Genomic DNA, 27,790 nt, shown 5'->3' on the forward strand with positions numbered 1-27,790 from the left:
TCAACTTACTTTATATTAGTTCATATGTTTTCTCACATATTTCTCAGTTCTACATATTATCATTTTAATATTCATTACCTTTGTGTTCTATAGTTTATTCAAACATTTGATTCTTCAAGCAATTTCCCACTTTGCTTCTAATTTTTTTACCACAAAAACTGTTGCTTTGTTTTAAAAAAATGACAATTTCAATAATTTATCTTATCTTCTATTTAAATGCTTTTAATCATTTGAAGTTGTTTTAAACAACTCTTACTGTATGGATTATTTTGGAGATTTATGTACCAGACTGATGATCTGTTAAACTTTTTTTCAGATATGTTTTCTTCTGTTTGCTGTTCTCTACGTTGTTTCATACTTCATCATCACAAGGTACAAGAGGAAATCAGGCAAGTTGAAATGCTTTAACTTAAATTTTTCATTCTGGTGTCTAATGATTCTGAGCATGGCATACTAAATATATTCTTATACTTAAGTGTTCTGGTATACTAAGCAGATTTATAATTGGAATCCATTACCCATTTTAAATAGATTGTTAAATTTAGCCCTAAGGCATCTAGTCAATTGTTATGTGGCAAAGGAGCTAATAGCTCTGAAACGAGATGGTTTCACCTCTGCATATTTCTGCTGTACCTATGGTATATAGATGGTATATCCAATAGATACCTATCATCTACAATTTAATTGGAAATGGGCTCTCTGTCTAGCTGTGGCTTGGGTTCAGCAGTTCTTCTCTTTGAATGTCCATTTTCTAAGTATCCTTTAATGCTTAGGTGATATTCCACTTCTTTTGTTTAGTATCTTTCCTGACTACTACTAGGAATATCATTTCTTTCTCTGAAGCTCCAAAGCACTAATGGTCAGTGGTTCCCAAACTTTTTAAATATGAGAACCACAGTTAATGTAAAACATTTTGTGGCACCTACATAGTAGTAGTTGTAACAGTGGATGCTGATTGAGAAAGTGAATAATGACAAGAAGCTACTACCAATTTTAAATGATTTTGTATTTTATTAATTATAATAGCATCTATATTCATTTGAATAATAGCATCCTATATAACATGTTGAAATACTCAGTTTGTAGAAGTCGTTTTTGCTTATTTATGAATTTACCAATAAATTCTCAGGGCCTTTCTAGCAATACTGCTACTTAAAAGGTAGGCACTATTGTTTTAGATCACAAAATTTAGTGCTTGATTATATACTTTATTACATAGTTATGAATATTTGTCCTTTTCCTACATATGTATCATCACAACAGGATTATAAGTCCTTTGAAGTTGGGGATCATTTAAAAAAATTTTTAATGTAACAATGCATTGATAATAACAAAGTTTTTATATAATAGTTAAAAGTGTGCAAAGTAGTTTAACTGTAGTATTGTATTTGATCATCACAAGAACATTAACAGGTAAATGATTGGGATGGAACTGGACCTGTGATTTCACTGGTACAGGGGGTTCCTAGATGAGGAAGCTCCCTCTATCAAAGCAGACCCACATCCTCTCTATAACTTATGGTCTTAGAGAGTTGCCTGAGACCTTGAAAGGTTAAGTGACTTGCCTAGGGTCACAAAATCAGGTTGTGTCTTAAGGGGAACTTGAACCCAAATTTTTCTCATTTGGATCTCTGAATGCTATGCTGCATAGATACAACCATATCAATTCATTTTATAGCTTAAGAAACTAACATTCAACGAAGTTAAGTAATTTGTACTTGGTCACCTGCCTAGTAAGCATCACAGCTAAGATTTGAACTTAGTCTGCCTGACTTCATTTTACGCATTCTTTCCACTATAGATATAAAATATCTAGTATGCACTTGAGCTTGTGAGTGCCCTATAGATATTTATTGATTGAGTGTATATCCTTGACTTAGGTTAATCTCAATTTTGAGGAATATGCCTTGGAATTGGGAAAATCAGGAAAATAGTGTGTGGGTGATTTCTTTCCATTGAAATTTCCATTATCTTTTCATCGAAAGAGCCCTGATCTTGGAGTAAGGAAATCTGAATTAAAATCTAGGCTCTGACATTTACTTGATGTATAACATTAGGTACTCATACAACATCTCTGAGCTTCATTTTCCTCATCTATAAAATATGGACAATGATATATTCCCTTCCTACTTAACTTAGTTGTTGTGAGGAAAGTGTTATGTAAACCTTACAACTCTTCATTACTTTCCCAGTGTGGGTACTGTTGTGATTCTGTGGTTGCCTCCTATCTGAGCTAAATGGAAGCTCTGTGGACCTTTTCAGTTTAAATAAAACTTTGAAGACCTGAAGATCAAAGTTGGTTAACTGGCAATAGGGTTGAAATGCTGCAGCTTGGCTGTTTGAGGCACAAATTCATGACTCTAGTTTCCATTTCATCATAGGAGTATCAAAGCATTGAAGAACTACTAATGCAAAAGAATAACACTTTCATTTCTCTTGTGCTTAAAGTTTTCACAAAAGACGTTCCTAACAATTGCCCTTTGTGACTGGTAATATAAGTATGTTCTTCCTTTTCCCACTGAGTCCTGGTTTTCCTTAAATAGTTCTCCATCCATGGCCTTGCTCTTCAGTACTGACTGTACCTATATTCACACCCCTGCATTGGACTAACTAGTCCTGGAGGGGGAGTTGCCATAGTCCTTCCTCCACATTGCTTCTCTCTTATTACCGCCGTCGCTTGATAAACACTCTTCTTTTGAAAATTCCAGCCTCATATCATAGTGGTGGTTGTATACCTGCCACCAGCTCATCCTTTTTTCAAGGCTTTCAGTATTCAACTAACTACTCTCCCCCTATCCTTGTACCAGTGGACTTCAGCCTCCATGGTGATGTTCCTGGAATCTCCTTTATCTTTCAGTTCCTCAGTCTTTTAAAATTCCATGACTTACTACTCCTTTCCATCTACCTTAGCTACAGATGATCACATCCTGGGTCTCACCATGAACAGTTTTTCATTTTCTTAAAAAAACTTATATTCCTCTTCCTGAGCACCAGCCTTTTGTCATTGTATCTCCCCCTATGTCTCACCTCTCCTAAAGCTCTTTGCATTTATCTTTTCCACTGGTTCCTCTGTCCTTCGGTACTTTGTCAGGCTATTCATCTTATCTTCTTTGACTTCATTTTCTTCCTTTCTCTGTCTTGACCATATAGTTAACCAATTTGACATTGCTTGTCCCTTGCCAGTCTGTATTCTGGCATTCTGTTCACAGGGTTCTGAATGGAGCTGGAGAATCATGCTGATGGAGACCACTATAAATCATGTTATCTGACCTAGACTGGGACTTAAATGCAACAAGGCAGTTCTTTTATTCCTCCTTAATTGATTAACTGTTAACACTTCTCACAACATCTGTTCCAAACCTTCTCTCCTCAGATTTTCCATATCACTCCTCCTTTCCCTTCTCATTTTTACTTCTCTGAGAAAATTGAGGTCATGTGTCATGAGCACCCTCTTTTCTCTTCAGTTAAAAACTGATGTTCTTCCATAGTTACCTCTCTCCTTTGTCCCAATCTCTGTTAATGAGGTGACTCTTCCCTTTATCAAAGCCCTTGATTCCATCCCTTTCCCTCTACTCCAGTACTTTGCCTCTTTAGTGATCTCCTATCTCTCACTCTAGGGGGCAGCTAGGTTGTGCAGTGGATAGAGCAACAGTGCAAGAGTCAGGGGGACCTGAGTTCATATCTCACCTCAGACTCTTGACACTCACTACCTGTGTGACCTTGGGCAAGTCACTTAACCCCAATTGCCTCATCCTGAGTGGATATCTGGTCACTGGATTCAGATGGCTGTGGAGGAGAAGTGAGGCTGGTGACCTGCACAGTCCTCTCTCACTCAAAAAAAGCAAAGTCAAGTAAGTGCAAGTCATGTCATTATTTCTCTTATGGCATGGTCTTCTTCGGCAATGAAGGATGAACACACATCTCTTGCACTAATTAGTAACCTCTCCCTGTGCTTTCAAACAACTTCCTTCTGCAGTTGATAGAGCCATGGGCCAGGAGTCAGAAAGACCTGAGTTCAAATCCAGCTTAAATACCTGCCGGCTGTATTACCCTGGGCAAATCACTTAAGCTCTGTTTTCCTCAGTTTTCTCAGTTGTAAATTGGAGGTAATCATGGCTTTATAGGGTTGTTGTGAGAATCAAATGAGATAATATTTGTAAAGCGCTTAGAAAAATGCCTGGTCCATAGTAACTGCTTAATAAATGCTTGTTCTTTCCCCTTCCGCTTATCTGTCCTCTCCCTCTATCACAGCCATGTTGCCCACACATGGGTAGCACATAACTGTTCTGTCTGATGTAAACATTCTGAAGTTAGGTCTGTGCTCAATTGAAAACAATACTTATTTGAAAATCAGTTTTTGTGTAATAATTCTTCATGTTCACACATTCTGTTGTATTACAAATGCAACTTTTTGTTATGGGAAACAAAAGAAAGCTAAAAGTATTTTTCAAAATATTTTTGCAGATGAACAGGAAGATGAAGATGCCATAGTCAACAGAATTTCGTATGTATATTCAAATTTCCTGATTTTTTGAATATATTACAAAATGAGAAATAAGTCAAAACTTAGAATTATACTTTATAATATAGACTTTATAGAAAAACAGATCTTAGGTGTAAAATGTCCTTACCAGTTTTTATCCCAACTCACCAAGCTTATTACAAGCAAATGTAATAGTGTCCTAATTTCAAAGTACATATATTATTGAGAGTTGATTATTCAAAACCTTTGACCTCAGGAATGGGAACCTCTTATCTATACAGGATCAAACAAAGAAGGGGTCTGAAGTTAAACGAAGATTTGGTTGAATTTAAGGAAAGACTTCTTGATTATCAGAATGATAGTACACTTAAATGAGTCTCAAAGAGAGATTGTGGTGAGCTTTAGTCACTTGGTTTATTGGAGGTGACAGGATCAGATGGATCCCCTTGTGTTGGTACATAACACCAGTGTATTAGAAAATATTCCTTATTATTTTGGAGATATTAAATTAGGATTATAACTCTTTGAAGTACCTTGGATAAGATTGTAGAATTAGAATCATTACATTTCATAATATAAGATTATATAGGAGGTCCTCAGCTTTTCAGATTCTTGATTTTGGTTTTGCATATTTGGTTTTGATTTTCTTACAGCCCACTGTACCAGTGAACACTTCTTTAGGGATGATTGTTGTTTTTGGGGAGAAAGTGCAAAGCTGACTGTGTGAAAGAAGGTGTTAATATGTGACTTCATGACATTTAGCATTGCTGATTACCTGTTTTACCCCACTTGGGAATAGGCATTGAAAAAGAAGTGGCTTTCTTCACTTTACCCTTCCCAAGAGAAAAATCATGCCTCTTCCAAGAGATTTTTTTTGGTTAAGAAAGTTCTCATTAAAATATAAATCATCTCACAAATTTGTTAAACCCAGTGGTCAGTCACTTTTAGTATCACTAGTTCAATCAAATATTAGACTCTACTCTCTAGCAGTAGCAGTAAGATCAATAATTGTTGAATTAACGAATAATCATTTCAGTACCCGAGAGAGAGAGTTTCTGAGAAGAGGTGGATTAATTCTGGGGTCTGGAACTGTTTAGGAAAACAGCAGGACCTGGGTAGGATAGTCACAGGACAGCATTAGAAAGGGCACAAGGACCATAGAGAAGAAGAAAGAGTTGTAACAAGGAATTGTAATAAGGTTCATCTGGAAAGGTAGAAGGGCCAGAAATAAATTACAGTTTTGGCTAGGGTCCTGTTTTCAACCAATATAATTTTGTAGATTTCAGAGCTGAAAGGACCTTAGAAATCACCTAATTTTCTTAGTAGGTCAGACTCCTAGGATAATTTATCTTCTCTGTGACCATATCTACCTTTCCATCTTTACTATGTTTACCTTCAGATTTGCTCACTGAAAAAGGACTTCTAGAAGGCTAATATTGAAGTTTTCTTCTATTTAGAGAAAATAACAAAATTATTTACTATTTTATATTGTTACAGTATAACTGTTCTGATATAAATGTTAGCTTAATTATCAAGTTAAACAATCCCAAGTAATAATGTAGGAATTCAGCATTCAACAAATATTTAAGTTCAGTGCATGTGGGAATATGCAAAATTGTAATAGAAAAGGAAGAGTACTATTGGATAATAGGTCAAGTTCATTAATAGATATATTGAAATTTTTTAAACTCAAATATAAAATATCTTTGCCTGAGCAAGTTACTAAATTAAAACAGTGCATTGTTACGTGCATGGCAGTTTCTTTTTCTATTTTGCCTTCTTGGTTGGAAGATGTAAAGTAGCTGCATCTGGGCCACAGACAAAATGGGACCACATTTTAAATCATAGATATGAAAGGCACCTGGCTGTGACAGTGGTTAATGAGAATGTTGCCTGGAGTCTTGAAAGTTTAAGCAAAATGGATTTAAAGTATAAAAAATGGAGCAAGAAACTTGTTTATGTATTTCCTCCATGCAAGATACCATAGAGAGTTACTATAATGTAGAAAGAATTAGCAATTGAGAAATCTGGAAATCAACAGGGATGAAATCCAAGAAAGGAAATAATAAGATAGATCAACTCAGATGCATGAGTGTTCAACTATGGGTAATAAGGAAAATGAACTAGAAATTCTAATGCAGTGGGGCAAATTTGACCTCATGATATCAGAGAGACTTGAGGTGAGATTCATGCATGAAATATGGCTTTGGAAAGGCATGCCTTATTCAAGAAGAACAAAATAGGTTAAAAGGGAGGGAGAGTTGTATGTTCATGTGAGGAAATCTGGGGGAAGCATCGTGGAGAGCACTTGGATAAAGTGAGTGTTGTGAGGAACAAAAATGAGAGTGTCTTCATGATCAGAGTGCCATATACTAAAGCAATCAAAAGCCTGGCCCAAAGGCATGATAGGGCAGTAATATGGAGTTTTAGTGGCTTAATTTCTGTTGTAGCCCTCTCTCTGCCAAAAGTAGAGCAGCATAAAGATGAAAGAACCAACAAGGAAAAATTCTTTTCTGGATCTAATTCTCACCAACAAGGAGGAACTGATTGCTGGAGTAGTAAGGAATCAGTCAGTCAGTAGTAATCAGCTTGAGAGTAGTCAGTTACTTTGTCAGTGAGCATTTATTAAGCACCTACAATGTGCCAGGCACTATGTTCAGCACTGGGGAAACAAACAAAGGCAAAAGAGACTCTTCCCTTGAGGAGCCCACATTCTAATGGGAGATACACAAGAAGATATGTGCTGAGAAGCCATATACAGGATTAATAAGAAATAATTAACAGAGAGAAAGCACTAGAATTAGAAGGATTTGGAAAAATTTCCTGCAGAAAGTAGAATTTTAGCTGGGACTTGAAGGAGAGCAGGGAAGCCAGGAACCAGAGATTAGGAGAGAGCGTTCCAGGCATGAGGGACAGCCAGAGAAAATACCTGGAGCCAAGAGATGGAGGGTCTTGTTCATGGAACAGCAAAGAGGCCAGTGTTACTCTTTGAGGAGTATCTGGAAAGGTATGGGGAGGTTAAGGTATAAGACGACTGGAAAACTAGAAGGGAGCTAGGACTGTATGAAACAGAAGATTTTGCATTTGATCCTGGAGGTGATAAGGAGCCTTAATACAGTCTTGTATGGATAATAGTCTTCAAAGGGTACAGAGAAAAGATGGGTAGGATTCCATGACTTCCAGTTCTGCAGGGAAAGTTGGCCCAGAAGAGATGGAGTGTTCTTAAGAATGAAATCCTGAAGTTACAAAGAAACCATTCTAATGAAGAAGAAAAATAGAGTTATCTAAAGAGACTAATGTGGATATGTAGAGAAAGTGTCCCCTAGGTTTGATTTTAAAAGGACACTGAAGCAAGAGTAGATGATAGTAAGTAAATTAGCATTTATTAATTGTTTACCATGTGCCAGGCACTGTGCTATACGTTGGAGATACAAACAAAACAAAACCATTTCTACTTATGGGGCACTTACTAGAATGTAAGTTAGAATATGTAAGTTAGAATTAGAATTAAGGATCATACTCAAGATCACCTCCAGACAAGACTTGTGTCAATATTGCTAAACAAGGAATGAGCTAAGAAAAAGGGTTTTTTTTGAGCTAGTTTGGGTAAAAGAGCAGTACTTAAGGAGGGGAAAAAGTACCACTGTTTGTGGTGTATAGGACAATCACAATAGACACTGGAAAGGAGGAGATGCTTAGCTCTTAATTTGCTCTGTCTTCTCTAAGGAGAATGGGTTTTGAATTGGAAAGAAGAGAACCTAAGTGCATAGTAGACAGCTTATATTCAAGAAAAGTGAATAGATAGTAAGGGATCATCTAGCTGTCTGACTTTGAGTTAACTCATCTGTATCCTTGGGTACTGAAAGAATTAGTCATTGCGAAGCCACCATCATTTGTTTTTGAAACATGGAAAATGGGAGAGATACAAGACTGGAGAATGGCAGATGTCACCATTTTTAGAAAAGAGAAACCAATGGATTTTAAAAACTATTCCTAGCAAAATTCTAAAATGTATGCACATCACATATACATATATAGATGTGTGTGTATATACATATATATACACAATACTCATATATACATAATGTGTATGTGTTTATATATACACACATATCCTGATAAAAATGCAGAGGACTATATATACATAATGTGTATGTGTTTTATATATATAAAACATATTCATTCCTCCAGTATTTCCCTTGTAGTACTGCCCTGGATTTAGGGTTATAGAAGAAATACAGATACTCAAGGTCAGAGTACAGTCACATACTTTCTCAAAGCAAACTTAAACTTTTGTCAGTGACTTCTTAAGTCTAATATTGGTTTTCCTTATTCTTTTTATTGAGGACTTATTGTGATATCTCATTTAGATTATTAAAAGAGATGCTTAGTGAACATCTAAAAGAGGAAGTAGTGATGATACAGAACCACTGCGGTTTCATCAAGAACAGCTTGTGCCTGACTTTTTTTTTTTAATTTTTTTTTTATGGTTACTACACTACTAGATCTGGAGATAGATTTTAACTAGATTTTAGCAACACATTTAATGAAATCTCTCATGGTATTTGTAGGGTAGAAGCGGAGAGACATGAGCTCAGTTGGGTGGGTTCACAACTAGTTGAATAGTTATTTCCTATTAAGAGTACGCATTAGCTTGGGAAGAGGTTTCCATTGGAGTGCCATTGGAGGGATTTTATATTTGGCTTTTTTCTTTATCAGTTATTTAGAAGAAGGCATAGATTGTATGGTTTTCAAATTTTTAAATGACTCAAAGCTGGAAAGGATTGCTAATAGAAGGACAAAGGCTACATTCAAAAGATTTTAACAGATCAGAACATTGGACTGAATATAACAAAATGAAATTTAAAAGGGATAAAGTCTTATACCAGAGGTTCAACAATACATTTCACAAAAGCACGATGGAGGTATGTTGGGATAGCAGTTCATCTGAAAAAGATCTAGGAAATTTAATGGACTGTAGGCTTAGGATTTGGCATCAGTGTGATGTGGCAGCCAGGAGAAATAATGTACGTATAAACTGGGACTGTGGAGGTGATAATCTTCCTGTAATGTTCATGGCAAGCCAATACTTGGAGTATTGTGTTGAATACTGGGTACCAATTTGATTGATAAGATATTGATAACCAGAAAATGTTTAGAGGCAGGCAGCCAGCATGGGGAAACACCTTGAGTTCATTCCATTTGAGGATCAGTTGTAGGACCTGAATTTAGCTTGGAGAAGAAAAGACTTGACTGTTACATAATAGTTGTCTTTAAGTTTTTGAAAGGCTAGCATGTGGAAGATGGATTATACTTGAGGACAGAGGTCAGAACTGGGTCAGTTGTGTAGAAAGGTAGAGGCAAATTTAGGATTTGTAGAAATAAAAATTTCCTTACAATCACAGTTGACCTTTAAAGTGGGGAACAGAGATTTCCTCCTCATTGAAGGCCCTATAAGAGAAGGCTGGATGCCAGGTATTTGTAATGGAAATTATTATTCAGGTACTGGTTGGTGAGATGTGGATTCAGGAACACCTGAGTTCAAGTCTTCCTTCTGACACATACTAGTTTGACTGTGGGCAAGTTAATTTAACATCTCATTGCCTCAGGTAACTCTTAAGACTTGTTTCAGAGAAGTTGTTAGCCTGCCTTGGTGGAGGTATTTTTCAAACTGGGATCTCCCCACACTGATAAAATTACAGACATGGATTCCCTTCTTCATCCCCCTCCTTGATGTGTATGTAATAATCATAGTTGAGAATTTCACTTGAAAGCATTATAAACCCGTTGCAATTGAAAGTTCGTAGTAGCTTGTTGAGGCAATTACAAATTATTCCTTTATTATAAGGGGGAAAATAGCTAGAAGAGTCATTATCCACTTAATATTTCTCACAAATGTCATTGATAGAACTAGGACTATAATTTGAAACCCCTAATTCTCTAAACTGAAGCTATGTTCTTGGCATCAGTGTCGAAGCGTTTCAGCATTCCATTTCTAACCTTCATGATTGTGGAGTTGAGTTTCCAGGAGGTGGCGCCAACTGTGTGTCTTAAAATCTCAGGTTTCTTGGTACATTTAAATGTAATTTAACTTAAAAAAAATTTGAGGAACATATTTTATAAAGCCTTTTATTCGTTTTTATTTATAAGTTGTAACAGACTTATTTAAGTCATTAGTTAACAAAAATTTGAGTGATCTATATGGGAATAAACTATTCTTGGATAATTTTTCTAAATAATAAACATTTCATAATTTAGCACTTCATAATTCATAAAAAACTCCTTTTGGAATTATGATGGCATATTCTGGTTCCCTTTATCTAGCTGTGTTATTTTGAACAATTCATTTAGCCTTTCAAGGTTTTATTTCACCATCTGGAAGATGAGGATTTCTATTACCTACCTCACAGGGTTGTGAGGAAAGGACATTGTAAACCTTAAAGTACTTTATAATAGTGGGCTGTTGTTATCATCTGTAAAATGAGTAGGTTGGACTCAGTGATCTCCAGCTCCTTATGATTCCAAGACTCTCTTCTTTTGCTTCTAAAGTATATGGAATATATTTTTTTTTAAAATTAAGATTAATTATTCAATTTTACTTTTTGAAGCATTTTGAGAGTTTTTTTTTAGCTATCTAGAAGATACTGTTGGATATGAAAAAAACTAGATAGGAAATTAGTGTTTTGGAGAACTGCTTAATCATTATTACATTGGGAGGCTTTCTGCAGCAGCATTTTCTTTTGAACACCAAATGCTGAGTACTATTTCATTTAGTAATCCCGAAGACAAAGGTAGAAACGTGTTCTGAAATATCAGGCTTAGAAATATGTACAGTAATTGTCAATTTATCACTTTAAGGTTTACAAAAGTACTTTGCTTACAACTCTGTGACATAGTTTATGCAAAGTTTATTTCCCCCATTTTGCAAATGAGAGAGCAGAGGTTCAAACGAGTGAAGGAATTCTACTAGTAAATATTAGGGCCAGGGTGTGAAACCACAGCTTGACCCCAGATCTAGCTATGTTTCCACAACACCGTGTTACCTCCACTAATGCTTAAGAGCTTTTGAACACAGTGTTGCCCAAAGGTGGTGGGTTTTGGGGGCCATGTTTATGCATTCTTAAAATGTAGAAGATGCTATCAAGATATATAGTTTTCTTTATGTAATGTACCAAAATTGACCTGCCTAGGAATAACATCAACAAATGATTTCTTCTTTTTGGAAGACCACTAAAATTGTTACCTTTTATATATATATATATGTATATATACATGTACATATATGTGTATATGTATATGTATATATGTATATATACCTTTTTTGTGTTTGTGTAGTTTGTAGGGTACATTTGTTTAGCAAATGTACACCAGGTCTGCTGTTTTTATATATTTTTTTTATTACCAATTTGTTGATATCAGCAGATTTTATTTTTGTACGGGGGGAAGGATACTGTTATAATGTATTATAGAGAAAACTGTTCTTAAGCTAGTACCTAGCCAGTCATTGACTAAAAATGATATTTTAAATTTACTTTGTGAACCAACTAGTTGTGATAAGTCCTGGCATGTTTACTAGAGGGTGGCACATGAAGCTTTTCTCTGTGGTTTACTGAGACTGACTTTGGTTCTGGGAAATAAGCTGAGATTTATTACTTACAACCACAGGAAATTGGAGTCGAGATGTGTTGATAGGCAGTAATTGCTTTGCAAACTGAGGGGCATGGGTTCACCTTCACTGATGAGTTAGTGGCTTGACTGGCCACCTTTACTTTTTGTACCTTTGTCCCAATCTCTTTTACTTCTATTTATAATCTCTAGCCCCATCTTCAGTGTATTCCTGTAGACTTTGATTCCTTCTTTTAGCAGATCAGTTTCTTAAAGTTGTTAATATGCCCATAATGACTATTGCTACTAGACATGGTTCTCAAATCACAGTGAAGACTAGAACCCTAGGGGACTTTTGTTTAGTCCTGGTTCAGTCACTTACTTTCTCTGTGAATTCGAGCTACTTATTTTGATCTCTGGGATTCAATTTCATCTGTAAAATGAGGGAGTTAGATTAGGTGATTCCCCAAGGACCCTTGGCATACTAACATTTTATGATTTGCTGTGTTATTATTATAGTAATGATATTTTAACAGGATTATGTTAATTGATCAATGAAAACTAAAATAAAAACATTTCTTAAAGTTTATGCTTCCCACTGGTTCTGGTTCTATGGGTGATATTTTCATTTCATAAGAGTGATAGCATGTTTGAATTGGAAGAGATCTTGTAGATCATCTAGTGTAGAGGCATCAAACTCTGGGCCAGTGGGCAGAAGCAGTCAGGAGTGTAAGAGAGCCAGATTAAAATATAATAAGTAAATATTTAATAAAATCAATAAAAAATACAGTAGAACATGTTTATTATTGTAGTTCAGTCCTGTCCCACTCTTCATGACCCCATTTTGAGTTTTCTTGATGGAGATACTGGAGTGTTTTGCCATTTCTTTCTCCAGCTTATTTTACAGTTGAGAGAACTGAGGCAAGCAGGGTTAAGTGACTTGCCCAGGGTCACACAGCTAGTGAGTGTCTGAGGCCAGATTTGAATTCAGAGAGATGAGTCTTCCTGACTCTAGGCCCAGTACTCTGTCCACTGCCCCAAAGTAGAACCTATAGATAATGATAATTTGTTGTCTTCTGAGTCAGTATGGACCCACAGAGATCTATTTCTGTTTGAATTTGACACCATTGAATTCTAGTCTTGTTTTCCTGGCTCTACTAAGGAGTCTGAGAACCAGAAGGTCGTCACTTGCCTTCAAGTCTGCAGTGGGTCAGGGCCAGTGCTAGAACTTGAATTACCGAGAGTCCTATGCTTTTTCTGGTATACCACATGCCTTTTCAGGAAAGGTAATCAATAATACTTTTCCTATATTTAAATTTTTAATTTTCATACAATGTGGAAATTCTTCCCCCTTCCATTTGCCATCCTGCTTTTTAGAACAGAGGGGCTACATCTCATCACGTATTGCTTATGAAAAAATAGTTCTGTTGTTTGCCACAAGGTGGCATTGACTTCAAAGTCACTTTTTAAAGTATGTATTTTAGGAACTTGGCATGAATTTTTCATTGCTTTTACTTTTAATAAGTTGTATTTGTTTTTAGGTTCTCCTTTTGGAAGGCTTTAATGGAAGAGTTGTTTTATTTAAAAAATGATTTTCACTCTCCTGATGTTGATATACTTTCCAGCTTTCCTTTCGTTTGCCCATTCTACACCTGTGGTTGTGTAAGATTTTGCCTGAACTGACCTTTCCCCTTATTATACCTTCTGCTGACATGCATTTTAGTCACTTGCGACAATTGTCACACTGTTGTGTGTGACTGTTGCCAGACAAACAGATGCAATCATGAAATAAGTATTTATACTTACTTTAAGATTAGATTTCATGTTTGCAAAACCACAGTTCCTTTGTCTTAAGTGGCTGAATAATATTTTACTGCAGTATATGTCAGTGTTCTTTTGCCCTCCATTTTACATTCCACAATATTTTTGCAGAGCCATAGAGTACCAGTACTAAAAGGAATATTGAGATCATCTCTTCCCTGTCTCTATCTGCCCCAGATTTCAGTTCTACCTAAGATGTTTCTTGGATAGTAACCTAACCATAGAAATGAATGGAGTGGAGATTGCAGAGATTGGAGAGGCACTGTGGTGTCATCAGTAAAGCTTGCCTTGGTTCCCAGAAGATTTCGGTGTAGGTCCTGCTTCTGTCACATGTTAGCAGTGTAAGTCTGGGCAAGTTCATGGAGCTCTCAGTGGCCTACCCAGTTTTCTGGGAGGAGAGAGAAGAGAGAGAGTTAGCTTAACCCCTATTCATGTCCTTTAAAGAAGAATGTTTTCAACTCCATGCAGTTTTTAAAGCCCTGGAAGTGGTCCATGTATGAAAAGCATTTGCATTATAGATCTTTTGCTTCTTTCAGTCTTTGTGGTGACTAACTTTTTTTTTTTCCCTTTCAGGCTGTTTTTGAGCACCTTCACGTTAGCGGTTTCAGCTGGTGCTGTTTTGCTTCTTCCTTTCTCAATAATCAGCAATGAAATTCTTCTTTCTTTTCCACAAAACTACTATATTCAGTGGTTAAATGGCTCCTTGATTCATGGTTAGTATATATATTGACAAATATAATTTAAAATTGACGTTTTATCTCTATATCTTTTAAAATTGTTTTTGAATCCTTGATAGGAATTGAGGAAGTAAATTTATTTTAGTTTTCTGTTTCATTTTCAAGATTTAAAAAAAAGTATGCCAAAAAGCTTTGATGAGGCTTTATTAGAATCAGAAAATATGATTTTACATTTCAATATAGTTATTCTATCACTAGTCTAAATGGTATTTGTGAAAAGCTTATTTTAGTCAATAGTCAACTTTTTATAGTCAGTATATTTTTTAAAAATTAAAAGTTCCTTAAATGAACAGGTAGATAGATTTGTTTTAGATCTACTATATGCAGGAAACTGTACCAGGTACTAGATAAAGGTAAATACACATCTCAGCTATCCTTCTTAAAAGGACCAGATACCCTCACCAACTGCCAATCAACTCCATCCCACCGGACAGGCAAGCTAACCTAGTTGAGGTAAGGTACCCCCGAAGAGAGACAGGATGCAGCATGTGCCAGGCATGTCACATCACCACTGGTACCACTTGGACCACTCCCCTCAGATCTCAGTGGAGATCTCAGTAGGTCCAAGAACCTTGGGAATAGCCACACCATTATCCTAGGAAGCAGCCTCTGTGGAGATGCCGCCTGGAGACTGGTATTGTAGGTGCTGCAACCATGGTTATTGAAGACTCAGAAAAGGAAGTTCTTGTCACCATGGTCCTTGGAGATGGCTCAACATAAAAATTGACATCCCTAAGGACCCTGCAACCTTTGTATCTGACTCTCATCTGAAGCTTCTCAGATGTGGTATCTCCCCTACTAGACTATGAGCTCCTGGAGAGCTTAGTACAGTGTTTCATATGTAGAAAGTGCTTCATAAGTCCTTCTTCCATCCTTCTCTTGTTTCCTGCCTTCCTCCCCTAAAGATGGTAGATAGATGGTACAGAAAATAGAGCACTGGACCTGAAGTCAGGAAGACAGTCTCAGACACTTAACTGGGTGACCCTTGGCAAGTCACTTAACCTCTGTTTGCCTCAATTTCCTCATCTGTAAAATGGCGATAATTATAGCACCTACTTTCCAGGGTTATTTGGGAATCAAATGAATATTGTTTGTAAGTACTCAGTACAATGCCTGACACGTAATAGATGCTTAATAAATGCTTTTTCCCTAACCTCCCCTCATTTCCCTTTTTCCTTTGCCTTTCCCTCCTGTCTCCTCTTTTCTTCCTTTCTTATCTTCCTGCTGTCTTCCATTTTGGACATTCAAATTCTAGGTGTATAAAATAGAGCTTCTCTATTTCCTCAAACCCAGCCTCCTTCCAAAATTCCCTATTCTTACACGAAAACCACCACATCTTCCTGCCAGTCCAGGTTTATGACCTTGTTTTTATATTTGACTACTCATTCTTCCTCACCCTCATAGCCAGTCAGTCATCAGATCTTATTGTTTCTAAGTGCACCACGTCTCTTTTACATATTATCTCTATCTTTTTTGTCACTTGCAATTTTTTTGATGTGTTTTGTTTTTACATTACATATATTTAAATATTGCTTCCCATTTCATGAGAGGGCTGTTCTAACAGGATAAAAAGTTGTAAAACTAAGAATGCAGTTACTTCAGCTGAAAGTGCATGCATCAGTTCATATCTGCATCACTTCTACCACTTATGTTTTTTTTAATGAACAGAAATTTTTTTTCCTCCTACTATCTTCCAGTCCTTTGGAAAAACAACAACAACAACAACAAATTTCTTGTAACAAATATGTATAACTAATCTAAACATGCTGTCATATTGCTGATAAAAAACCCTTCTATAACTTGGTAGGTATAAGAGTTTCTGAACAAAACATTCCTTGCTTTATGGCCAGCTTAGCAATGAGCCTCTCTGAATTTAGCTATGCTGACCTTTGGACAATAGACCAAGAACCCATATCCTATTTAATTCGGCAAACGTAAAATGCCTGCTATGTGTAAAAGTTGTGTATTTAAAGTCTTTCCATGTTTTAGATGCCATGAGAGCTTATGTTTTAGTGGTACAGGCTTTGAGAACCTAGGGATACTTCCACACTACAGTGAGGAATCAGAGTAGAATTTTAATGGAAGAGGAATATGGAGGAATCTTTTTTTTCCTTCTACCCTGTTTTCTTTTTCTTTTTTTTAAACTTATCATAATAGCCCTCAGAGAAACATTGTAAGGAACAATGTGCTTGTTCTAAGAATAGAAGGACAGGGTAGAAACTAAGACTACTTTCTCTTCTGTGCTGGACCAGAAAAGTGTGTTGAGGAAAGGGGAGCAAGCTGGCCAGTGTCTGAGACAATGAAGAAAAAAGGAATAGGTTGCCCGGAGCACTCCTTGGAACTTAAATGTCCTTGGGCATCTGTATCGGAAGGAGATCCTGGCTTGTCCATCCTTCTGATAGCTCCTTACTCTTGTGCAGTTTTTGACTTTATGCCTTATCTTGCAAGAGCTACCACTAGTGAATTAGAGTTGGAGATATTTCTGAACCCATTACAGTAGGAGAGATAATTATGATACCTAATGTTTATATAGCACTTTCTGTGTGCTAGATAAATATGTTAAGCATCTATCTTGTTTGATCCTCACAACAACCCTGGGAGGTAGGTGCATTGTTGAAGGGGATTCTTAGATCAGCATCACAGGAATGTATGACTATACATGTGTACAAATATTCACACTTATTTTAAATTAAATTTTCTCATTAGCAAGCGTTTATTTTCCGTCCCTTCCAACTCTTGCCTACTCCACTTAACAAAGAAACAGAACTTTTTTAAAATGGTATTTTATTTTTTCCACTTACATGTAAAGATAGTTTTTAACATTAATTTTTAATAAATGTTGAGTTACAAATTTTTCTCTTCCTCACCTTCCATCCCTAAAACAATAAACAATTTGATATAGGTTATATATGTGCAATCATGTAAAACATATTTACATATTAGTCATCTTGTGAAAGGAGAAACAGACCAAAAGAAAAAAAAGTACAAAAAAAGTATAAATAGTGTCATTTGATCTACATTTAGGCTCCATCATTTCTTTTCTGGATATGTGTAGCATCTTTCATCATGAGTCGTGGAATTATTTTGGATCATTGTATTGCTGAGAATAGCTAAGTCATTCACAGTTGATCATTATACAGTATTACGGTTGCTGTGTACAATGTTCTTTTGGTTCTGTTCACTTCATTTTGCAACAGTTCATGTAAGTCTTTCCAGGTTTTTCTGACCTACTCGTCATTTCTTATATCACTATAGTATTTCATTACATTCGTATACCACAAATTGTTCAGTCATTCCCCAATTTGATGGTATTCCCTCAATTTCCAGTTCCTTTCTACCACAGAAAGAGCTGCTATAAATATTGTATGATTTTCTTGGGCTACAGACCTAGTAGTGCTATTGCTAGATCAAAGGGTATGCACAATTTGATTGCCCTTTGAATATAGCAGAATCTTTTTTTTTAAAGCAAATATGCATAGACAAAGCAAAATATTAGCCGTATTCAGATATGTATGTCTCATTTTGCATATTGAGCCCTTTGCTTCTCTGTCAGGTGGTGACATGACAGAGTCAAAGATGGCACTTTTCGTCACCAGTCTCTTGCAGTTATGGTTTACCATAGCATTAGTCAGAATTCTTAAGACTTTAGTGTTGTTAGCTTCATTCTGTATCATTTTATGTGTTTCCCTAGTTTTTGAAATTGTCCCTTTTGCAGTTTGTCAACCTCTGAGTTACTTTAACTTGTATTTTCCTAATTAGTGATTTGGCGAACTTTTTCATATGACAATTGATAGTTTGGTTTTTTTAACTGTGAAAACTAGTTGTCATATCCTTTGACCATTTATCTGTTGAGTAATAGTTCTTATTCTTGTAAGTTTAAATAAATTCCTTATGTATCTTGGGAATGAAATCTTTATTGGAGAAACTTCCTGCAAATTCCCCTCCCCCCCAAGTCAATTGTTTCCTTTCTAATCTTAACTCTATTGGCTTTATTTTTTTTAAACTTTAAAAATTGTTATGCAATCAAAATAGTTAATTTTATTTCATGATCCTTTGTATACTTTGTTTTCTCATGATCTCTTCCTTTATTAATATATTTAAAAAGTAATTTATTCTTTGTTCCTTTGATTAATTTTTGTTTGTATACTTATGTGCTTAAAGTGTGACCTTTTACATCTAATTCATGTGCCCTTTGGGAACATGTCTTGGTAGATGGTGAGAGGTGTTGATATGAACTTCATTCTGACCATTTCCCAGTTTCCCCATGAGTTTTTGTTAGAGAGTGAATTCTTACCCCAGTAGCTGCTGTCTTTGGATTAATAGAATGCTGTGCTGTGTTCATCTGCTTCTGTATGTTGTATACTTAATTTTGTCCTACTAATTAACTTCTTTATTTTCAAACCATTGCCAGGTTCTTTTTATGATTATTGCTATGTAGTATCATTTGAGATCTGATCTTGCTAGGCCCCCTTGTTTTCCTCTTTTTTCCTAATTTTCCTAATTCTAGATCTTTTGTTCCTCTGGTTTAATTTCATTATTATTTTTTCTAGCTCTACAAATTAATTTTTTGGTAGTTTGATTGTTATAGCATTGATTAATAAATTAATTTAGATAATATTATTATTGATAATATTTATTTATTGGCTTGGTCTTCTTGTGAACAATTAATATTTTTACCATTTTATGTTATTTTTCAGTGAAAAATTTTTCTCTTTACAACTTTTTAGAATTTTCATTTAACAGCCATTTATATTCTTTGTTTTCTATCACTTGTCAATTAAAATAATTGGGAAAACAAAAGTATTGTAGCAAATGAATATAGCTGAGTAAAACAAATTCTTATGTTGTATACAAAATTCTGACATCGTGTTTTGGTATCTTTAATCTATTACTTCTCTGTCTGCAGGTTGGTGGCATAGATAGTAACTATAAGTCCTATGGAATCATGGCTGGTCATTGAGTTGATCTGTGATCTTAAGTCTTTCAAAGTTGTTTGTCTTAACAATGTTGTCATTGTATAAATTGTTGTTCTGCTTTGAGCAATTATTATTTCTCTAATTATTTAATGTTGGAGTATTCAATATCATTATATAATATTTTTGAAAAGTGTTTTGTAATTGTATTCATGTTCCCTGTGTGTCTTAGTAGATAGACTTCTACAAGTATTTTATACATTGTGTAATTATTTTAAATGAAATTTCTCTTTCTCTGTCTTTCTACTGTAAAAGTTGATGATGTGTGTAGATTTATTTTTTATTTTGCAACTTTGCTGAAGTTACAATTTCAATTAATATTTTAGTTGACTATTGGATTCTTTAAGTACACTCTCATCTCATCTTCAAAAACTTTTATTTCATTTCTTCTTTGCATATATGCATTTCCTGTTTTTTCTTTTTTCTTGTTTTATTCCTATAGCAAGCATTTTAAACATGTTAATTACATGAAATTAGCTCAGTTATTTTAGTTAATAAAAGAAAAATACAAAGGAGCAATGACTCTGAGAGGTCCTGGCTGCACATTCTGTTTTGATGCTTACTTTCTATTTGCTCTTGACCACTTAACTTCCCCAGGCCTCAGTTTCCTCTTCCGTATAATGACAAGATTGGACTAGACGGTGTCCATGGTTCCTTTCAGCTCCTAATCTATGATCCCATAGTCCTAGTTATAAAATGCAAGGTCAGTCTGCTTACATGAGAGATAAAACATCCTAGCAACTCATATTTGTGGGTGTGATGATTTTGGAATGTGGGATATACCACAGTACTTGAGTTGGAAGGGATTTGGTAGAGATCTAGTCCAACCTGTAATTGAGTAGTAATTCCTTTTACAATTTACCTAACAAGAGATTATCTGGCCTCTACTTGAAGACCTCACTGGTGTTGAATATACTACCATCACTCGTTAATTCACTGGAACAAAGGACACTTTTAATTTAATTGCTTTGAAATGATTTTATTCTAGTACTGTTCTATTTTTGTAGTCCAAAGTTTCTGTTAGGTTGATAAGTGCTATTGTACATATTTAAATATTTTTTGGTCCAAATGTTTTCTGTGAGAAAAATGAATACCACTTATATTGTATTGAAATAATATGTTGATTGAATCTGAGGACTTTTGGTGGACCTTCCATGATGAATTTGTGGAGGACATGAATATACCATGGGATGGGCAGGCATGGATAGGTTGTAATTTGTGTTGTTGGAAGAAGCGCCAACAGTGAGATCGTAAATCCACTTATTTGATTGAATGTTTCCTTTTTCCTGGGGGTGGGGGGGATAGTAGGCATTTAAAGTTGAGGAGATAGTAGATGTTTGGAAGCAAATTGTAACCATAAAATATTTGAAATCATAGCAGCATCTGTGCATTTAGTTTTGGTCTCAAAAGTAGGATATGCAGTATTGGGGAATAGAGAAGATATGCCATGCTAAAACATTCCTGGTGATACTAGAAGGTTGAATTCCTCAAGTATAATAGAATATTGGTTTGAGTTGTATATTAGCCCTTTTGCCTGAAAATTGGAGAGTTAGATGATGAAGCTCCCAAGGATTCAACTGATTATCTCGTAATTCTACTAAACAGTGTCACATAGGCCAAGAATCTTTCAAAAAAAAAAAAATAATAGTCCCTTGGAAATTCAGCTCAATCAATTTCAGTGAAATATTTATTAGATACTTACTGTGCTTAAGACACTATGTTAGATATTGAGGATATGAAGCAAAAGAAAGAAAATCAACCAGTTTGTCTTGTATTCTACTCAGGAAACAACATGTGCCTAAGTAAGTAATTAGAAAGTCATTTCCAGAAGGAGAGACTGCTAAGAAAACAAATCAGGAAAGACCTTTAGGAGATCATACTTGAGATGTGCTTTGAAGGAAGCTGAGGGTTTTGCTGTTTCTTAGCCTTTGCTTTTGGTCCTTTCTAACTTCCTGACTTATCTAGAGATTACCATCAGAAAAGATGCAGCCAGCTCTGTTAATCCTATCATATGCCATTACATCTTTTCTTTCCTATGTATGCCACTGGTACCCTACAGAATGCTTACATCTGTGAATAGCATTTACAGCTAATGGGTTTTTTTTTTACATCTTCTTTCCATTCTTTTCTACATTTGCTTCCCATGTGGTATGGTGGTAAACATACCAGATTTGAGGTTAGAAGACCAGTTTTTGAGGCTTGCTTTGTCACTAGCAACAGGTATAAGTCATTAACCTCTCCCACTCTGAGTTGGTTTCCTTATCTGTAAAATAGGTATGTAAGGACATGTATTATTTCCCACAGGGAGTAAGGATCAAATGAGAAAATGTATATGAAAATGCATGAGTTGACATATTACTGAAGGAATTGAATCATGTTAATCTTGACATTCTCCTTATAAACAAAATCAGAAAAAGAAATTGCAGCTAAATAAAAGGCTAGCATAGAGATTTTCTTTGGAAAAACAAAGGAGTTGGTGGAATTGCCTTTGTTGGGAGTACAAAGGCAAAAAGAAATGTCATTTTATGGAGAATTTGGCCACTTTGTATTTACGTGCTTATATGAAGTATTTGCCAAAAGATCACCATGAAAACAATTGCAACTTTTGTGTCAACATTTGTTATAGAGAAAGAAGAAAAATTGTAAAAAATAGATTAAAACTTAATACAAAGATAGAAAAAAAGAATAAAAATGAGAAAAAGTTAAGCTATTCAATTAAGATTTCCAACCTGACCCATTTAAATGAATTATTAAAAATTGGAAAATAGATGGAAGAAAAGGAGTTGGCATTCCCTACAACAGAGTTTTATAAACAGTATTCCATGTTAGAACATACCTTTGCTCTTCCAGAGTTTTCTGTGAGACAGCTAGAATACAAGATATTTTTGTGCTTGTTGATTGTTGACTATTAAAAAGCATTTGACCTTCATAAAGCAAAATGCTGATTTTGAGGCTCTCCTTCAACTAGCTTTCTCTCTTCATTTATCGGAATCATACTAGATTGCTTGTGTGAAAGCATAGAGTGCTAAAGTATCAGTTATTTTAAAATACTTAAAGGTAGAATATTATGACAGTGCTCTGGTCTGAAGAACTTGACCTCTCTTGAATCAAAGACCTAATTAGTCTTCCTTGAGTAGAAAACTTAATCATTTTTAGAGAGTTATCTTAGTATGCTAAGACTAAGATCTTAAAGAAGCTTGCCTTATTTATTTTGACCAAAGCAAGAATGAGAATATTTTTTACATAAAACAATTTTAAAAGGCAACTCTTGTTTACTAGATTGAAAAGGGAATCATTTGAGGGAATACAGTAGTTAAGGAAGAAGTAGTTGGTTTGGGGCAGATATTATCTCCAGGGTTGTATCTGAGTTTGACATTATTATTATTCTCTGTTAAATCAAATCCCCTAAATTTCAACAATATAGCTTCATTTTACTTTGCTATGGAATTTTGTCTTATTTCATCATTACTATAAATGTAAATTGGAAGTTTCTTAGGTGAGAGAATATTCATCACCTTAAACCTCCTTTCAAGCAAAAATGCTAATGTATTAATAAATTGTTTTTGGCCTGAAAGCAGGGTACAGTTTGTTTTTGCCTCCCTCACATTTGAAACAGCAGAGAACTTGGATTTTCTCATTATTAATATCTAGTAAACCTTGACAGAAAACTTCCTCTTTTGCCATCTTCATGCAGAGTGCAAGTCCTAGTCGTATTACCTCTGATTTGGTCATGTCCTTAAGCTGATCCCATTCATGAAGTCTCGGAACTTTGTAGAACTTCTCAATTAAGATCTGTAACCACTCAGAAGAAAAAATCCAAGTTGATAAAAAAAAATCTAGTGTTGAAGTTGCAGTATTTACTCCTTACAACCCACCATGTACTCTGTGATTCAGTGACCATCTTGCAGTTCCACAGCTATCGCACTCAGTCCCCTAACTCCAGGAGTTTTGCTCTGACCATTCCCTATTCCTGGACATCTTCCTCCTCATCTCTGCCTCTTGACTTCTCTGACTTTAAGTCAGAGCTTAAATCCCACTTTCTACAAGAAGCCTTTCCAAATAACTCTTAATTCTAGTGCGTTTTCTCTCTTCATTATTTCTAATTTATGCTATATAGAAAATATTTGTACATAATTATTTGCACTTGATTTCCCTCATTAGATTGTGAAGTCATTAAAGACAGGGCTGTCTTTTGCCTTTCTTTGTATTCCTAGTGTTTCGCATGGTACCTGTCCTTAATAAGTGTTTATTTACTGACTGAGATTAGGATGCAATTCAGATACATATTTGAATGGATTGCCCAGAGAGCTGGTCCATCTGTGGACCATGTATCATGGTTGGACAGTGTGGATGGATGGTAAGCCAGGCTCACAATTGAAAAGGATAAGGAGAACATGTGTGATTGCTTTTAAGAAATTGTGCAGTGGTTTTAATGACCCTCTGTTTCTTTCTGCAACAAACTCTGCTTTTTTTTTTTAAAAAAAAAAATTTTCCCCCAATTACATGTAAAAACATTAGCATTTTTTTTTTAAGTTTTGAGTTCCAAATTCTACATCTTTCTCCCCTACCCCTTCCTGTGATGGTAAACAAACTAATATAAGGGATACATGTGCAAGCATGTAAAACATTTCCATATTAATCATTTTTGTGGAAGAAAGCTCAAACAGAAAAAAGAGAAAGTGAAAATGTTATGTTCCACTCTGTATTCAGGTGCCACTAGTTCTTTCTCTGGAGGTAGATAGCATTTTTCATTATGATTCCTTTGGGATTGCCTTGAATCTTTATATCGCTGAGAATATCTAAGTCATTCACAGTTCTTCATTATATAGTATTGCTGTTGCTATGTACAGTGTTCTCCTGGTTTTGCTCACTTCACTCTATCAGTTCTTGTAAGTCCTTCTAGGTTTTTTTGTAATAATATTGCTCATCATTTCTTATAGCACAGTAATGGTCCATTACAATCATATGCCATAACTTGTTCAGCCATTTCCCAGTTGATGGGCATCCACTCAATTTCCAATTCTTAGTCACTATAAAAAGAGCTGCTATAAATGGTTTTGTAGGATAGGTCTCTTTTTTTAAAAAATAGTGTTCTTGTAGTTTATAAATGTTAACTGTGGAATCCCTCTATCTAAAGAATTGTAGCTGCTGAAGGTCATTGAAGAGTTGTATTGTGAACACGAGAAGGCTATGGCATATTACTAATGATAAGTTAGACAGTATAAATCAGTAGTGTCACATTCAAATAGAAATGGATCCCTGTGACCTGCCTATTGACTTAGAAAACCACAAATTAATATTATATTTTAATTTATTTTGTTAATATTAAACATTTACCAGTTACATTTTAATCTGGTTAGGTCCCATTCGAGGAGTCTTGCCAGCTTTGAGTTTGATAACTCTCGTGTAAAGAATATAATCGGAGATTTATTACTGGAAAGGAAATGGATTGGTAATTTAGAAGGAGCAGGAGGTAACTGACAGGGAAGGGAAGGGAGTGTTTTTTAAGCTCTTACTATATTTTAGGCGCTGTGCTAAACATTTCACAAATATCTTATATGAAAGTTAGCTTGCCCATCTATTGCTATTCATGCAATCTCAAGACTTATAGAGAAAGGCCCCCAGTGATATAGGGTATGAATCAAAGGGTATGAAGAGTTTAATTACTTTTCTTACATTATTCCAGATTGTTTTCTACAACTGTTGGATCAGTTCACAGCACTTTCAGCAGTGTATTAGTGTTGGCAAATCTCCACAGTTCCTTTTACATTTGTATTTCCAACTTTGCCAGTTTGGGCCATTCCATTCTTTCCACAGTGACCAAATTGATATTCCTAAAGAATAGATATGACCATGTCATTTCCTTACTAAAGCAGCTCTAGTGATACCCAGTGCTAAGCAGAGTTTGCTCCTGGCATATGGTATGTGCTTAATAAAAGTTTATTGCTTGACTGACCCTTGCCTCTAGGTAAAAACACACATTTCTGCATTTGACTTTTGAAGATCTTCCTTCACAATCTGTGTCCAGCCCAGCTTTCCAGGTATATTGCTCGTTATGTTCCTTCACATTTCCTTCATTCCTACCAAACTGGCCTACTTGCTGTTCCCTGTAAACAACATTCTACTTTCCACCGTTGTTACTTCGAACAGGCTTTCCTTCATATTTATCATGCACTCTTTCCTTTCCAGTTCCTTCTTTCAAAACTCAGTTCTAGTGCTATCTTCTCCAGGAATCCTCTCCTGATCCCCCTCACTCCATTTGCTAGTACTCTTTCTAAAATTCCTTGTCTATTTTATATCTATTTTTTAATTTTCTGAGTGAATTTTGTTTCACTTCAATACAATGTAAATTTCTTGAGTGTAGACTCTGTTTCATTTGTATTCTTTCATTCCTAGTGCCTAACATGGTGCCTCATACTTCATAAATGCTCATTGAATAAATGACTAATAAGGTGATATTAAAGAGTTTTATTTCCATTTCTCTTATTAGTTATTTAGAGCATTAAAAATGCAGTTATTGATAGATGGCATTTCTTCTTAAAACTACCATCGTAAAGTTTAAAAAAATGCAAACATACAGAAAATGAAAGCGAGATCAGGTGTCAGAAGATAAAGAGTGTATGTAAAGAGTGTAGTATAGTCCTGTAGAAATAGTGAGCTAATAATTTGAAACTGGCCAAGACAGCTACTAACAACAAACAGGTTTTTCCCCCCACATTGAGGGGATCACAGGAGGTATAGGGACTGTTGCTGGAGGTGGATGGGATAGATGATGGTAATGGATAATAGAAAGCAACACTGTCTGCTGATTTTGCTCTTGCTTTATGTGCCAAGGAAATGATCTTTGAACTAGAAAAGACAGAGGAAAAATGGAGTTGATGTGACTAATGATGGTTGATTCCAAAAACTAGCTGCAATGAAGGAAGAAGAGTACTTAAGATACCTCAGAGAAGACAAAACCTTATTAAGCAACCAATAATAAAATCCCCCAGCCTCAAATGTCTCTATACAAATTCTCAGTTTAGAAAACAGTCTTTTTATAGGCTTTTAAAAAGAAGACAAATTTAACCTCATAGATGCCATTTGGACTGATTGGAGTGAGAAACTTATGATTGGAATATGGCTTTGAATGCAAACGTCTGATTTAAAAGAAAGAGGAAAACGAAAAGAGGAGTACAGTATTATATATTAAGAAGATATTGTCAGGTTAGGAAATCCAGGAAACAGAGGAGTTCCAGGTACTGTAGAGAGCATTTGGATGAAGGTCAGTGAAGGAAAAGAAAGAATTGTTTTTTTCATTGGAGTAGAAAGAAGAACAAGAGATGAAAAGTTTGGGAAACAGATTGCTAGCCTAATATGGAGGTATAGTATAATGTTGATATGAGACACCAGTTCTTTAAGCCTATCTTGGAGTTCTCTTTGCAGAACATCTAAAAATTTCTTGACTTGCCTAAATTGTCTCTAGATGAAATTATTAAAAGGTTCCATCAAAAGGAACCAGCAAAGGAAAATTCTGTTCTTGATCTGATTCTTAGTAGCAAGTAGGAATCCTAGAACTAGTGACTACTCTGCCCTATATTTCATGATAGAGGATAGGAAAGCTGAGGATAACCTTACATGTACCCTAGATTTTGAAAAAACAGTTTTCAAAAGGGTTGAGAGGCAAGATAGATGGATTGTCATAGAGTAAAATGTGTGAGGGGCAGTCTGTCCAAGAGGTATGGAGGAGATTTGAGTGAAATTCTTAGCATGCAAAGTAAAATTATTTCAATAAGGAGGGAAAATGCAGTTTTTTGGGGGGATTGGTTTTAAAAGGAAAGGTTCAGAAGATGGAAGCAACACCAGGTAACAGCGATGATTATAATGGTGTAGTTCATAAAAAGTGTTAGGAATGCTAAAGCTCAGAATGAGTTGAGGCTGGCCAGGGAAATTAAGGATGAAACAAAACAAAACAATTGCTTGTTTCCCAGTAGTGGGGATAAGAGGATGATCAAAGAAGGGCTAGAGTGATGATACAGTTAGATGGATTCAAAACTATTTGGAGGACCACAGAGAATTATTTATGGTTTCTAGTTGAGTACTGCAGGGATCTGTGGTTGGCCATGTGTTATTTAATATTTTTATTAATGATTTTAATTTATTTTATTTTTATTTTAGGAGTAGATGTCATG

At 35.4% G+C, this 27,790-nt stretch overlaps 1 protein-coding gene across 4 annotated transcripts in view; it reads left to right on the forward strand.

Annotated features, from left to right (window-relative positions):
- Positions 1–27,790, forward strand: part of LMBR1 (limb development membrane protein 1) — a 180,234-nt gene that overhangs the window by 37,800 nt on the left and 114,644 nt on the right. For 2 of the 4 annotated variants that reach the window (XM_072652099.1, XM_072652098.1), the window contains exons 2-4: positions 317–389; positions 4,465–4,504; positions 14,483–14,622. In XM_072652099.1, coding sequence (XP_072508200.1) covers positions 317–389; positions 4,465–4,504; positions 14,483–14,622 — 253 coding nt within the window. Of the gene's footprint in view, positions 1–316; positions 390–4,464; positions 4,505–14,482; positions 14,623–27,790 lie in introns of those variants that run through there. The other 2 variants (XM_072652100.1, XM_072652102.1) reach the window with 2 other exon arrangements.

This window comes from Notamacropus eugenii, chromosome 3 (assembly GCF_028372415.1).
Source record: "Notamacropus eugenii isolate mMacEug1 chromosome 3, mMacEug1.pri_v2, whole genome shotgun sequence".
NCBI lineage: Eukaryota > Metazoa > Chordata > Mammalia > Diprotodontia > Macropodidae > Notamacropus > Notamacropus eugenii.